Here is a 13,000-nt window from a genome sequence, read left to right as displayed (position 1 = left end):
TGCTGCCAGCATCGTGCTAGCTGTTATCTTCAAAATAGATATTTCAATGCGCATATGCATATCATCTCTTCAATCTCACCATACCCCATCTCAGCAAAGAAGCTGCCTGCTACTGATATTTGGATTTGGGTCTTATTTTGCAATTTCCTTTTGAATACCTCATTTTTCAGATTATTATCTGCTGCAGCAGCATCTCCTGCCCCACTGTAGGAAATGAGCCATTTAAGAATGACAGCCATTTGAGAAGGATATTTGGGGACAGATCAGTTCAATAAGGGAGGGGGGAAAATTCCAGCAGGAAATGGACTTCTAGCTTGGCAGTTCCCAAACTGTTGGGGTAAGTGGAATTTCACAGGAGATTGGCGAGGTTATCGGAAAAGCTTTTAATGAATTACTCTTAGAAATGTGTCATAGAGGAAATTATAGAATCTGGTCCATAGGATGGGTAATGCCTTTGCTCTAACTATCAATCTATCTGTCAGTCTATCAATCATATTATATGGTTCCTTTAATCATTGTATCAAAGCTTTAGCTGAAGATACCTCCCTATGTTAGCCATTTATAAATAGTAAGTATATAGGCATTGAGTGAAAATTTAAAGTACTTTTTTGGAAGTGAAAGGTCACAAAATGAATGACCCCGATTGCCGTCCTTTATTATAAATCTCTTTAGTATTATGGCCAAAATTCCCAAGCAAAGGGGCCCAGTTCAGGCATATGTGTTTTCTGATTACGTGCCTTACGTTCCCTTAACTTCAAGAGGATTTAAGCACTCACCTAGAATTAAATCTGAGGTGTTTCAAATGCAGAGGTGTTGAAGGGCCTCTGACCTTTCTGGCTGGATCTTGACTGATGCAAGAGCCTGCCACGAAACCCATGGCCTTCTTTTGGTTACTTTCTTCTATGGGAGTTTTTTCCAGATTATAGTTATCAAATATTTCTCATGGATTAAAAAAAAAAAAGAAGAAGCGTGAGAGAGGATAAAAGCAAGAAGAATAAATTTCAGTTCTTGTTACTATCAGCGCCACGGCAGAGCCCAGAAGCTCCCGTCAAGTATCAGATATGACCGAGGCGACAGTGTATAAAACCATTAAGCTCGATGATAACGGCAGGGAGAGTCTGGCTGTGTAAGGGGTGCATACGAGAAGGACTTGCACATACAGTAAGAGCCTCGTGCAGAGGGAAGGCCGGGTACATTTATTTTACGTCTGCAATGTCAGACCACTGCTTTCAAGTGGCGAGCCTGATCTTCAGTTGATGAGGAGCAGCGTGAAGCTCAATGGGACCATTTTGGTTGATTGCCACCAGGGCTAGCTGCCTCTCTCCGTCCCCTCCCAAGACCTCCAGCGCTTCGCTGGGCGTCACGCCGACCGCCGAGACGCCGCGTGGGGAGGATGAGCGCTTGCGAGTGGTGAGTACAACACCCCGGGCTAAAGAGCGGCGGGCAGCCCTTCTGCAGGGAGGGAAACGCTCTAAGATGGAAGGATAACCGCTGCTACGTGGCACCTTTCTGCTAAGTTTCTCAGTCCTCGCTTGGCCGGGCTCTGGCTGCAGGGATGCTGTGCCGCGGGTCCGGGAGCAGCGGTGGAGCACGGGGATGCTGCAGCCCCCGTCGCTGGTGACACCGCGCCGGCTTTTTGCAGTGCTGGGGGGCAATTACGTGTTCTCGCTGGGTGGACGCGTTTGGCAGAGTCTTAGAAAGGGCTCGTGATTTTGGCGGGAGCCATATTTGTAACTTCTCTCTTTCAGCAAGCACTGCGCAACCTCCCCCGCCGCTGGCAATGAGGCTTTTGAAAACCCTTAAGATGGGCACCCAAAAATGAAGTGTGAGGAGCACTAGTCATTTGTGAAAACGAAGGCCCAGATTTTTGAGCACATCGCCTTAAAGACAAAAAGCAAAACTAAAAACTGTACCAGTGTCGTGGTTTAAGCCCAGCCAGCAACTAAGCACCATGCAGCTGCTCGCTCACTCCCCCCAACCAGTGGGGTGGGAGAGAGAATGGGAAAAAAAAGTAAAACTTGTGGGTTGAGATAAATACAGTTTAACAGGACAGAAAGGAAGAAAATAATAATGATAATAATAATAAAAGAATTGGAATATACTAAACAAGTGATGCACAATGCAATAGCTCACCACTCGCTGACCGATGCCCAGTTAGTTCCCGAGCAGCAATCCGCCCCCAGGCCAACTCCCCCCAGTTTATATACTGGACATGATACCACATGGTATGGAATACCCCTTTGGCCAGTTTGGGTCAGCTGTCCTGGCTGTGTCCCCTCCCAACTTCTTGTGCCCCTCCAGCCTTCCTGCTGGCTGGGCATGAGAAGCTGAAAAGTCCTTGACTTAGTATAAACACTACTTAGCAACAACTGAAAACATCAGCGTGTTATCAACATTCTTCTCATACTGAATCTAAGACTATACCAGCTACTGGAAAGAAAATTAACTCTATCCCAGCTGAAACCAGGACAACCAGCAAACCTTTGTCTAAAACATGCTTTGAAGCAATGGCAGCTAAACAGATTTAAAATAATTTGGTTATTTCTTTCACTTAGACAAAATACTTTTCTCTTGTTCAGGTGGGTGCTTGCTGTCATCTCAGCTGTCACCTTGATCCTATACGCTCTCCTCTTGCTGACACTTTACATCATGCTCAGCAGGAAAATAGGTAATTTACTATCTTGTTGGCTTTATCTGTTGTGTTCCTCATTCTCACTCGCAATTGTCCAGTTCAGAGGGGGAAAATAATTTGCCCAAAGCTTCAACATCCCCCAGTTTGTAAAGCACAACCAAGACCTTGTTCTGGGTCTGGTTCTCGCTCCCGCTCTGGGGAGAGACCGGCACCGCTGCGGAGCCCACGTGGAGCGAGTGCCGGAGCTGGGCCCCCCCAGGGACCCGCCGGACCCCTGGGTGGATTGAGCACTGGCGTGGGACGGGAACGGGTCAGGGCAGGGACTGACCACCAGCATTGCTGCGCTGTGCCGGGGGGCCAGGCTATGGCTAAGGGAGGCTACCCTTGTGAGCAGCTATAGGTGGTGTGGGCAGTATCAGATAGGGGTATACAGCCTTTTGTTGTTTCAAAGCCATTTTCTTTTATTGCTTTTATTAGTAAAGTGGTGGAAAAATACCATCAGAACCCATTTGCAAAGTATTAATTCGGATGAAGCTACAATTTCCAGCAGGAAAATCTTTCATGCAAAACTGCTGCCCACATTTGTACACAGACAAGCTCTGCTTGGCCCCGTGGGTCAAACTAATTTCAAACTTGCACAGGAAGAGGCCCTGATGCCGTGATTTAACACTGGAGTCTTTCATCATGGGAGAACAGGGCACGCACTTAATCATCCCAGTAATTGAACTGATAGATATTTGCCTGCTCCAATACATAATAATAATTACTGCTGTGCCAGCGGCTTGCACTGAACTGGCTTTGCTGTGGGGCAGTGCTGGGGCTCGGAGAGCGGGTGGGGGTCCGTGTGGCATGGTGTGTGGGGTGCGTCGGACACAGCCGGTGTCTTGGGCTGGAGCAAGATGCTAACTCACCTCTTGGTTGCAGCCAGCCATTCCTGCAGCAAGCAGGCGAGCAGCAGCCCTGCAGCGCAGCCCCGGCAGCCTCCGACCTCTTCAGCAGGAGGGGAAGGGGTACAAAGACCGACCTACATGGGTAAGGGGATCCTGCAGCAACGGGGTTTTGTCCTGGCACATGAAAAGAAACGTATGGTATTGCATTTGTGCAGTACTCTCTTCCTTAACCAGCTGGGAAGACCCTCACCTGCTGGCCTCGGGGTGGAAGAGGGAGCGAGCGGCCGGGCGAAGGGCAGGCGCAACAGCCGCTCGCAATTCCAGTTTTGCCTCCTGCCTCCTCCGGGCTTGCCCTGCCCGGTTCCCCACGGGCAGAGGGATGACGAGGGGAGAGATCACACTGATGCCTTTTGGATTTTCAATTTTCACTCTCGAGGGTGTTCGCTTTTTCTCCCCGATTACTTTTTTCCTTTAATCCCCCCTCAAGTAGCGATGGAGGTGGTAATGTTTCCTCTTTTTAAGGGAGCAGCGACACGTCTTCAGAGACCTCGGATGACTCGGACAGCAGCCCTTCCAGCCCGCAGGTACGGCCGTGGCAGAGAGCCTTTGCCAAGAGCAGCCTTGACATCCGCAGAACAGCAACAGGGGGACGAATGCATCGAACCCTATGGACATACTGGCAGTGAGGCTGGGCTGGTGGTTGTCACCTGCCATACACAACATTCCCCGTTTAGAGAGAAGCATCCCCAAGGGCCAGGGAGATCCCTGGGCACATCCCGGGCACCTTGAGCGGCTGCACGCCTTTGTGCGGGTTCAAGGGCAAATCCATCCCCGGGGGATGCCGGTGCCTGACTTGGGGGTTTTTGTCTGGTTCTGCAGGGCCCTCGCGCAGAAGAAAAGCTCAATTACACCTCCCTGGTTTTCCCGGGGAAAGGCTGCGGGCCAGGCTCCACCAGCGACTACGAGAACATGAAGACCGGGGCGGACTACGTCAACGTGGACCCAAAGAAGAGAAAAGCAGATTTCTGGACCTGCTCCAGCCCCGTGGCATCCAAGTCCACCGAGTACACCGAGGTGAAGCTGTGACACCCGGGATGCTGCTGGCGGGGTTTCGGGTCAGACCACCGCCGGGACGGGGAGATGCCCGAAGCCCCCGGCAGCCACACGACCGGGGCTTCCCCTTCCCCTCGCCTCGGTCAGCGCCTGGCACCGGCTGAGCCTGCCAGCTTTTATTCCTTGTAACACTCTAACCCGCTGATACAATTTGCTTGGTATTTTACTTAAATGCATCACTGTTCCTGAAGGCTGCTGAGTGTGGGATGGCACAGAGAAGCGTTCCTCCTACCCAGGCTGAAATGTGCTCTCCAGTTTTGTGACGGCCCTTTTTCTCATTTCATGAAAGCAAATGAAACATTCCCCCCTGCCCCTCAAAATGGGATGTAGTTCAGGGAGGGAAACGCAGTGATCTTCAAAATATCCACCCAGACTGGCTGGCAGCTCCTCTGCATGATGCTTTCTTTGCTGATCGCTGTCATAAAATACTTTTAAATACGGTTCCTCCACCAGCTTTGCCCTCGCTGCCCAACAAGCCCTGATTCATCGCCCTCCCCTGCAGCCCTTTTCCACTGATGCTCAAAATCTTTCCAAGTCCCCATCACTCCCAGAACTGTCACTGGGGCTGGGGTGGCCACGCAGGCAGCTTGACCTCCCCGACCACGCACCAGAGTTTCCTCCCCCAGCTGAAAGCCACAGTCGTCAGCCCAGCTGGCAAACGGCCGATGGATTCCGAGGGGATTTATATCCCCCCTCCTCAGCTAGGGAATAGGGTTTGGCTGCTGGTCCCCTTGGGCTGTGAGGGGCACAGGACTGGACCACAGCTCTCCATGTAAGTGTAGGCAAGTGGAATCCCACTGGGTCTTTTGGGGAGGGGCACTATTCCCTGTTTCCCAGCTTTTGCTTTTCCTGCTTTGTTCCTGCACCGAATGCCCTGGGTGCAGGAGTCGGCCTCTCCTTGCCTGAGCGATACCTGCACCTAGCAGAGCTGCAGAGGGGGGGTCAGTGCCCTGGGCTGGGGCACATGCTGCTTGCCCCCCCCCGTGATCTGGCACCACGTTTCACATTTTCCTTAAGTATTGGTCTAATTTCCAGGGGACTTGAAGTAGAGCACTGCAATTTTCTTTAACAAAACTGAGTTGGGGGCCTTCCAGCTTGCAGAGATAAGCTTGGGATTGTGAACCGAATATGCTTGAAGGCTGTTATCTTCTCAGAGGTGCTGTTTCCCCTGCTTGATAGTGATTATATTTGTCAGGTCACCTTCATGCTCCCGAGGTCCAGGAGAGCCAGTGCCCGGCCAGCCTTCCTCATGGCTGGGGCTCGCCACCCTCGCTCTGCTGCAGCAAATTGCTGCTGCAAATGGAGCTGGTTCCTTCCCATCACTCTGCATTTTGTTACTTATGATTTTTCAAGAAATAACATTCAATGTGCTGGGAAAGGGGAACTGTGCAATAGCTGGGAGCTCTGTTAGGGGGATGGAGCCGCTGCCTCCCAGCACAGCCCCCCTCCATCAGGGATGGAGCTGCCCCGAGTGCATTTCAAATCGGCTCAGCCGCGATGTGCTTTAATGAAAGGTTGTGAGACAATTGATTTAGTATCGATCCTGGGGGCGTCAGGCACTCTTGGGTTTATGACCTTGTTGTGCAGATCTGGCCCAACTTGAAGGGCACATGAAGGAAAATGTTCAAAACCCCAAACAATCTCTGGAAAACTTTGCTAAAGGCCAGGAGAGGTGCGCTAATGGAACTGGAAATGAGGTCAAAAGCAGCTAGTGGGAGTTTCTGGAAAAACTGATTCAAATGCTTGGTGATTAAAAAGTGAAAATAATTTAAGATTTCAAAACACTTTACTCTTAATGTCTTATTTTTACAGAGTTAGCCTGCGATAAGAGAGGGAATAACGCACCTTTCTTGCAGGGAATCCGGTACCCTCGTGCTTGCTGGGGCACTTGTACATCCCCCATCACTAGCTTTTGAACTGGACTCCCAGAGCAAAAGGATGCTCTTGCCTGCCTCACTCGTGCTTTCTTCTTACACCAAACAGCTTCTGGGAGACCCACAACACGCAGGGGGAAGGACGGGGGCCAGGCTGGGACTGCAAGGCCATGGCTTGGTCCTGGCTGCCAGCCACCCCTCCTCTGTGCTCCCAAGCTCCCTGAAGCCATCCCTGAGCCCTGGGTGGTTTCAGCACTCTGATCTCTGCTAAATAAGACAAAAGCAGCAGCAATTTGAGAGCAGCTCTTTAATGGGATGCAGCAGCTGTTGAAGAGCGCGGAGCAGCCCTGCACAGCGGCTGGGGGCTGCAAATAAACCTGATGGGAAGTGTCGGGGCACGGAGGGAGGCAGGATCTGCCTGGGCAAGCTGGACCTGGGCCAGGGCTGCTCCCAGCAGCTCTTTGGTGGTGTCAGCGCTGCATTTCGGATGCTTGCACCAGCCCGGTGCGATGCCGCTGTGCGCAACGGGAGAGGACATTTCTGCCCTGTGGCTTTTGCTCCATCCCTGCCCATGGGGAGGTGGGCAGGGGGTCCAGCTCCAGAGCTGCCTGTCAGCTAGAAGGCAACGCTATGCCGCCCAGAGGGGAGAGTGTGGGGTGCCCCAGGGCGTGGGAAAGCTGTGTCTGATCTGCCCGCAAAACCCTGAGGATGGGAGATGAGTAACTTGCTTGCAGGGAGCTCTCGAGCAGATGTAGCCACGTTGCCTCCTGCTGTGCTCAGGCTGCTTTGCTGGCATCTGTTAAACACCGAGTCCCTCCAGGAAGATGTGCTGGTGCAGCATCCCTTGGCAGACACCTGGGATGTAAGGCATTCCTGGAGGAGAGCAGCCAGGCACCGAGAAGCTTTCTAACGTACAAGGGAGGTGCATGCTGTGGTCAGGCAAGAGCTGACGGGGCTCTGTCTATCATCCCCGATGCTCACAGCAGATGCAGCGTGCACAGTAGCAAGCACGCAAGGGCAAGACGGACAGCGATGCTTTCCGGGTGAAGCACACAGCTTCCTGCAAAATGAGATGCTACTAGGTGGGGAGGGAGACAGCTCTGCAGCGACAACGTTCGTGGTGTCACATCTGGTGGCAGCTGTCTCCAATGGAGAGATGTGCCTGGGGACATCCGCAGCCTAGAGCGTGCCCGACTCGGTCACCACCTCCTCGCAGGGTGGGCAGAAGTCCTTGGCGCTGCCCCCATGCAGGGGGAGGCTGGTGGGGCTGGTGTGGTGGCTGTGGCTCAGGATAGTGGTTTTCCTGCTGCAGAGGCTCCCAGTGGACGCTTGTCTCCGCAGCCCGGGCCGGGGCCCACCCCAGCAGGACAGGCAGCGTGCTGCGTCCTGGAGGAGGTGCCCGCTGAAGAACATGTAAATCCAGGGGTTGCAGCAGCTGCTGAGGCTGGCCAGCAGCATGGTGATGGTGAAAGCCACATTGGTGGACTCTGGGAAGGCAAGAGAGAGAGATGAAACATCTACCAGGCTGGGTGTGATCTGGGCAGGGTCCCAGTGTGCAATGGGCAGGACCTGGGGGCTCCTTCTGGCTCGGGCACGTGTCCTTTGCCCTGTTGCCATCCCATCTGATGGGCATTTCTTTGGGTAGGAGAGTTTGCAGCATGGCAGGGAGAGCTGGGGTCTAATTTTGGCTGTGGGTTGGAGGTGGGTGATGTACTGTTAATGGGGATGTGCTGGAGCACATCCTCAGGGAGAGTGCTGGGAGATGAGACCCAGCAGCTTTTGGACCTTCCTTCAGCCTGTTTGCTGGCCAAAGCATCTCCCAGAGGCCTTTCAAAATCTTGGATAAAGTTCCTTCTACTCATGAACGGGCAAGAAGAGCTACTGAAAACTTCCAGAAAAAGTTAACCTATGAAACCAGAAATCCACTTCTGAAACCTCTGGAGCTGGCTCAGCAAAAGCCTTACGGGCACTTGGTGTTCCACACAAAGGACCTGCTCCAGCAGCACGGCTGCTCCGTGAGGCCGTGGGAGGGTGGGAGCAGCAGGCACAATTCAAACCCTCCCTGCAGTCACGTAGCAAACACAGCAGCTCCTGAAGCAAATTCCCACATGAGGGGAGAAACACACACGGCAAAGATATTCCCACACCTTTACCCGTCCCTACAGGTGATGGGCAGAATCCATTGCTTTTCAGTGGGTGTTCTGGTGAAAGAAATGATTTGACTCTGCAAACTGTTTTCTATAAATACTACCGGGGAGCAAATCTGTAGCCATCCCCATGATTTTTAAAATGACAAAATAAGACAGCTCTTGTCTGTTAAAAATGCAATGGGTGTGTTGTGTGCGTTGGGTGCCCAGGGCTCTGCCTGCTGCGAGCTGCAGCCCGGGATCCCCACCGCTACTCACCATCATCAGGAGCATCCTCGTCCCACACCGACCACATCTGCATGCTAAAAAACGGTGCCCAGCAGGCGACGTAGGCCACCACAATGACAAAGGTCATCTTCACCGTGCGGATCTTGGCACGGGAGATGGTCCGCACGCTGCTTACCCGTGAGGGCTGCCCGCTGGGGCATTGCCCACTCTTCTCGGAGGAGCAGGGAGCAGGAGGGGCAGCTGCTGTGGGCCCCCCCGAGCTGGGGGCACCGCTCTGGGTCTTGCCCTTGAGGTTCTTGCAGATCTCATAGCAGATGAGGCTGTAGCAGACGGTGAGGATGCTGACGGGCAGGATGAAGATGCACAGTGTGGTCCAGGTGATGTAGGCTCGGGCTCCCCATGGGTACCTGAAGTCTGCCCAGCAGTCCAGCACCCCCGAGCCCTGGCGCACCTCCCGCAGGGAGAAGATGAAGATCTGGGGCAGGCTGAGCAGGCAGCTGAGCAGCCACGTAGCCCCGATCATCACATAGGCCTGGCGGCTGGGCTGCTGCAGGGTGTGCAGCGGGTGGCACACGGCCATGTAGCGGTCCAGCGTCATCATGATGAGCATGTAGGTGGAGGCGAACATGCTCAGCACCTGCAGGTACTTGACCGCCCTGCAGAGAGGGTCCGGGCCCAGGAAGCGGTACGTCACCTCCCAGATCATCTGCGGCAGCACCTGGAAGAGCGCAACGCCCAGGTCGGTCAGCCCCAGGTGCAGGATGAAGAGATGCATCCGGCTCATCTTCTTCCTCAGGCGGTACATCGCCAGCAGCACCCCCACGTTGCCTACAGTCGCTACGGTCAGGATGGTGGCCAGCACCCCGATCTCTGCCTTGGCCAGCTCCTCATCCCGGGTGTGCAAAAGGGTCAGGTTGGGGTCCCCTGCCAGGGTCTGGGGGCTCAGCAGCTCCTGGCTGTGCCCAGACCGGCTGAGATGAGTGCTGTTCCAGCCCCATCCTGGCTCCATCCCTTCAGGAAGCTCTGCAGGAGCACAGGCAGCTATAACGCTCGTCTCCGATGGCCTGTTAAACCCTTCCCTGCCTCCCCAGGGCTGAGCTGTCGGGGCCAGTGCTGCCCCTGAGCACTGCTGCGCCAGCTCCTCTGCCCCCGGCTGTGGGGGGGCTGGACATGCCTCCTCCAGCGGTCCCCAACACCGGTGCAGGTTGTCACCTCCTCTGCTTTGTGCTCCTCAACATCACGCTAATCCTGTGCCGCGAGGCTGCGATTCCCCTCTCTGGCTGGGCTGCTCCATGCAAATATTCCTGATAAGTGAAGAGGTGCAAGAGCTCCCGGCTCAGTCCTCGATCTTTTTCTCATCTGCACTAGCCATTCCCAAATCCCTGTTTCCCCCTGGACTGCTCATCTTGTGTGCCCCCTCTACGCCCTGCGCTGGTAAATTGAAGGGGAAAGGGGAGTCATCTTTGTTGCTTCTTTTTAGTGCAGTAAAAGTAACAGGAAAACGCTACAGAGGCTGCATCTCTTTGGCCTTCTCGTTCCAAGAATAGCAGAAGTCAGGCGAGCAGTGTCCAAGCGCCTGTGTCTCTGCGGGAAGCGGAGCGACCGTCTGCTGGTGATGGCTCTTGGTCTCCGTTTGTGTGTGAACGCCGTCCGCCCGGGTCGGGGTTTTATAGCCTGGCAGCTCCCCTCCCCGGCTGGCCCCAGCCTCCTGGCTCCACCACGCCGGCTCTGCCGCCGCGCTGCGCCGAGCGCTGCCGGACGCCGCAACGGGCAGGTGAGAGCCGGTTCCCCTCCTGCCGTTCTCTCGGGAGCTGCTATCCATGGGCTTTGCCAGGGGCTTTTACCAAACGTGATTTCTGGGCGAGAGCCAAAGGCTGAGAATCCTCCTGCGCTTCCACCCTCGTCCCCCGTGTCCCCTCTTCTGCAGCGTGTCAGGGCTGGGGATGCTCTGCCCCCAGTTTGCACTGTCCCTACTGGTCTGACCCCCCCCAAATCTCTACCCTTGGCTTCTCTGGGCCCAACAGGAGAAGCCTCTGTCCTGAGAGCCTGTGCAGGGGGGGACGAGGGGGTGCGGGTCCCCCAGAGCGGCTTGTGCAGCAGGAGTCAGACATCCAGCGGCTTTGTGAGGCTGGGTCTCATCCCCGCAGCAAAGTCGGTGGAAACATCATTTACTGGCTCCACGTCGTGTTTTGATCAGCTGTCCCTTTCCTCCTGTGTAGGAAGGGGACGGAGATTGTCCCTGGGACATGGCAAAAGCCTGATTCTGCCTGCTTAGTCCTCAGCTAAACGCTGTTGTTTTACTCCACCTGACAGAAAACCACCCCGAAGGTGGGGAGCGGGATGCTGCTCATCCGCAGAGCGGGCTCTGCCTCGCGTCATCAGTATTTGCCCCATCCCTCATCTGCACAGAGCCTGGAAAAATTCATGGGAAAGGAAAAGCTGATGGGGAAAAGTGAGCTGAAAGGGCACCAGCAGTTGCAGACTTTATGCAAAGGTGTGGTGTGAGCCAGAGGAAAGGCGATGGACGACAGAAGCACCCCCAGTCAAAGGACAAATGCACTGTAAATTCCGTGGCAGAAAATACAGATGAGACTATAGCTGAAATGGTCTTGCACCTCTCCTGCCTCGGCTGAGCACGGGGCTGGGAGCTCGGGCACCTGCTCGCCTGTCTCTTCTCCTGATCTTCCCTTCCCACTCTTTTTTGAGCCTTTAATGTGTCTTCCCACATGGTGTGTGATTGCAAAATATTTTCATTGCATACATATACAAATATAGGTGTGTATACACAATTTCACTTTTGTTTTGCAACGTTAAGACTTTGTTTTTTCCCCTACTGGCTGTGGAATGATGTCAATAAGAAATAAAGCCACACATCCATTTCCAGCATTCTTTCCTTTCTCTACTGGAGAAAGACAACAGCAGCAAACAAAAGAAATGCATCGACACAGGCTTCTTTCTAGCACTTGTCTGCTTGACACAGGCTTCGCTGCTTGCAGAGCCTGCTCTGGCTCGCTGGCTGTGATATTACAATTAAGTTGCCTGTAAGAAGGCCGTTATTTGCTGAATAAAGGTTTGCAGATCACCTCTAATAACCATAAATCAGCGCAGTTTGTATCTAATTAAAAGACATTCATCCTTATAAGAGACCCTATGGATATAAAGTACCCATCACAGGAAAGTGCCTGGCTGAGGTGCTGGAGTTAGAGATAGGAAGGTATTTCAGCGAGTAATGTAATTTTCTATGTTTGTGATCAGACAGCTGATTTTCTGGAAGATTAATAGAGGGCAGTGCAAAAAACCTACAAAGCAATGAAAAGCTGAGATGAAGGCAGAGATGAAAGGGCAGATTCTGCAGAGAGAAAGAAACATTTAAAAGGTTTTGGGGACAGACTCGGCTTTCACTGGCACCAGTTTGACTTGGGAGCAATTCCCTCAAAGTTAGAGCTTTTACTCCAGATTTACCTAAGTTTAGCTGTGGGGAGAATACTTCTGCAAAGGTGCTTAGAGGGAAGTGAAGCTAATTCACAAAAGAAAAATGATCCTTGGAAAATAGAAATTCATTTTCTTTAGAGAGATTATCACAGGAAGGAATTTTTTCAAGCAGATGGATTTAAAAATAAAGTAATTTTCTTGCATTGGTTCCTTGAACATTTTGACACATCACTAGTATTGCCAGGCTGGACGTGTTTCAGCAAAACCAGAGCTGGGTTCTCTAACTCGGCAGCTTGGGAATTACTCGCCGAGCACGGTGCTGGTTTGTTTAGTGCTCTGGGAACCCCTGGGTGGCGATGGCCCAGCTGTGCCCAGCTGTGCCTGGGCAGCCCTGCCCCGCCCAGCCCTAACTGCAGCTATTTAGGCTGTTTCCCATATGCCAGGCCCTGGGGGAGTTGGGGTGTAGTAGTAGTAGTAGTAGTAGTAGTAGTAGTAGTAGTAGGGTGAGGGGAATGCTGCTGTTTTGTGGTAATGGTGGTTTTGGGGCTTTTTTTTGTTTGTTTGGGGTTTTGGGGGTTTTTTTTGGTGCTGCAATGGTTTGTGTCCCCAGTGGAGGGAGGATGGGTGTGCGGATTGGAGATAACCCTTAGGGCTCTGCGCTGCTGGCTATTGTTGCTGTGGGGT

The 13,000-nt window shown here is 53.2% G+C and overlaps 2 protein-coding genes across 2 annotated transcripts; one reads left to right on the top strand and one right to left on the bottom strand.

Moving 5' to 3' along the window:
* The first annotated feature begins 905 nt into the window (after nucleotides 1-905).
* Nucleotides 906-6,407, top strand: RHEX (regulator of hemoglobinization and erythroid cell expansion). Its single transcript, XM_069770762.1, has 5 exons — nucleotides 906-1,410; nucleotides 2,580-2,668; nucleotides 3,557-3,664; nucleotides 4,045-4,106; nucleotides 4,402-6,407. Exons 1-5 carry the CDS (start codon nucleotides 1,394-1,396, stop codon nucleotides 4,606-4,608), a joined length of 483 nt encoding a protein of 160 aa, XP_069626863.1. The 5' UTR covers nucleotides 906-1,393; the 3' UTR covers nucleotides 4,609-6,407.
* A 413-nt stretch (nucleotides 6,408-6,820) lies between these two features.
* AVPR1B (arginine vasopressin receptor 1B) lies at nucleotides 6,821-10,780 on the bottom strand. The gene is made up of 2 exons (XM_009929877.2): nucleotides 8,915-10,780; nucleotides 6,821-7,996 (listed from the first exon to the last, which is right to left on the bottom strand). The coding sequence occupies exons 1-2, from the start codon at nucleotides 9,891-9,893 to the stop codon at nucleotides 7,689-7,691; spliced, it is 1,287 nt and encodes a 428-aa protein (XP_009928179.2). The 5' UTR covers nucleotides 9,894-10,780; the 3' UTR covers nucleotides 6,821-7,688.
* Between the last annotated feature and the right edge of the window lie 2,220 nt (nucleotides 10,781-13,000).

Source organism: Haliaeetus albicilla, chromosome 26 (assembly GCF_947461875.1).
Source record: "Haliaeetus albicilla chromosome 26, bHalAlb1.1, whole genome shotgun sequence".
In the NCBI taxonomy this organism is placed as follows: domain Eukaryota; kingdom Metazoa; phylum Chordata; class Aves; order Accipitriformes; family Accipitridae; genus Haliaeetus; species Haliaeetus albicilla.
The sequence above is the reverse complement of the archived record's forward strand: the minus strand, read 5'-3'. Positions and strand labels throughout refer to the sequence as shown.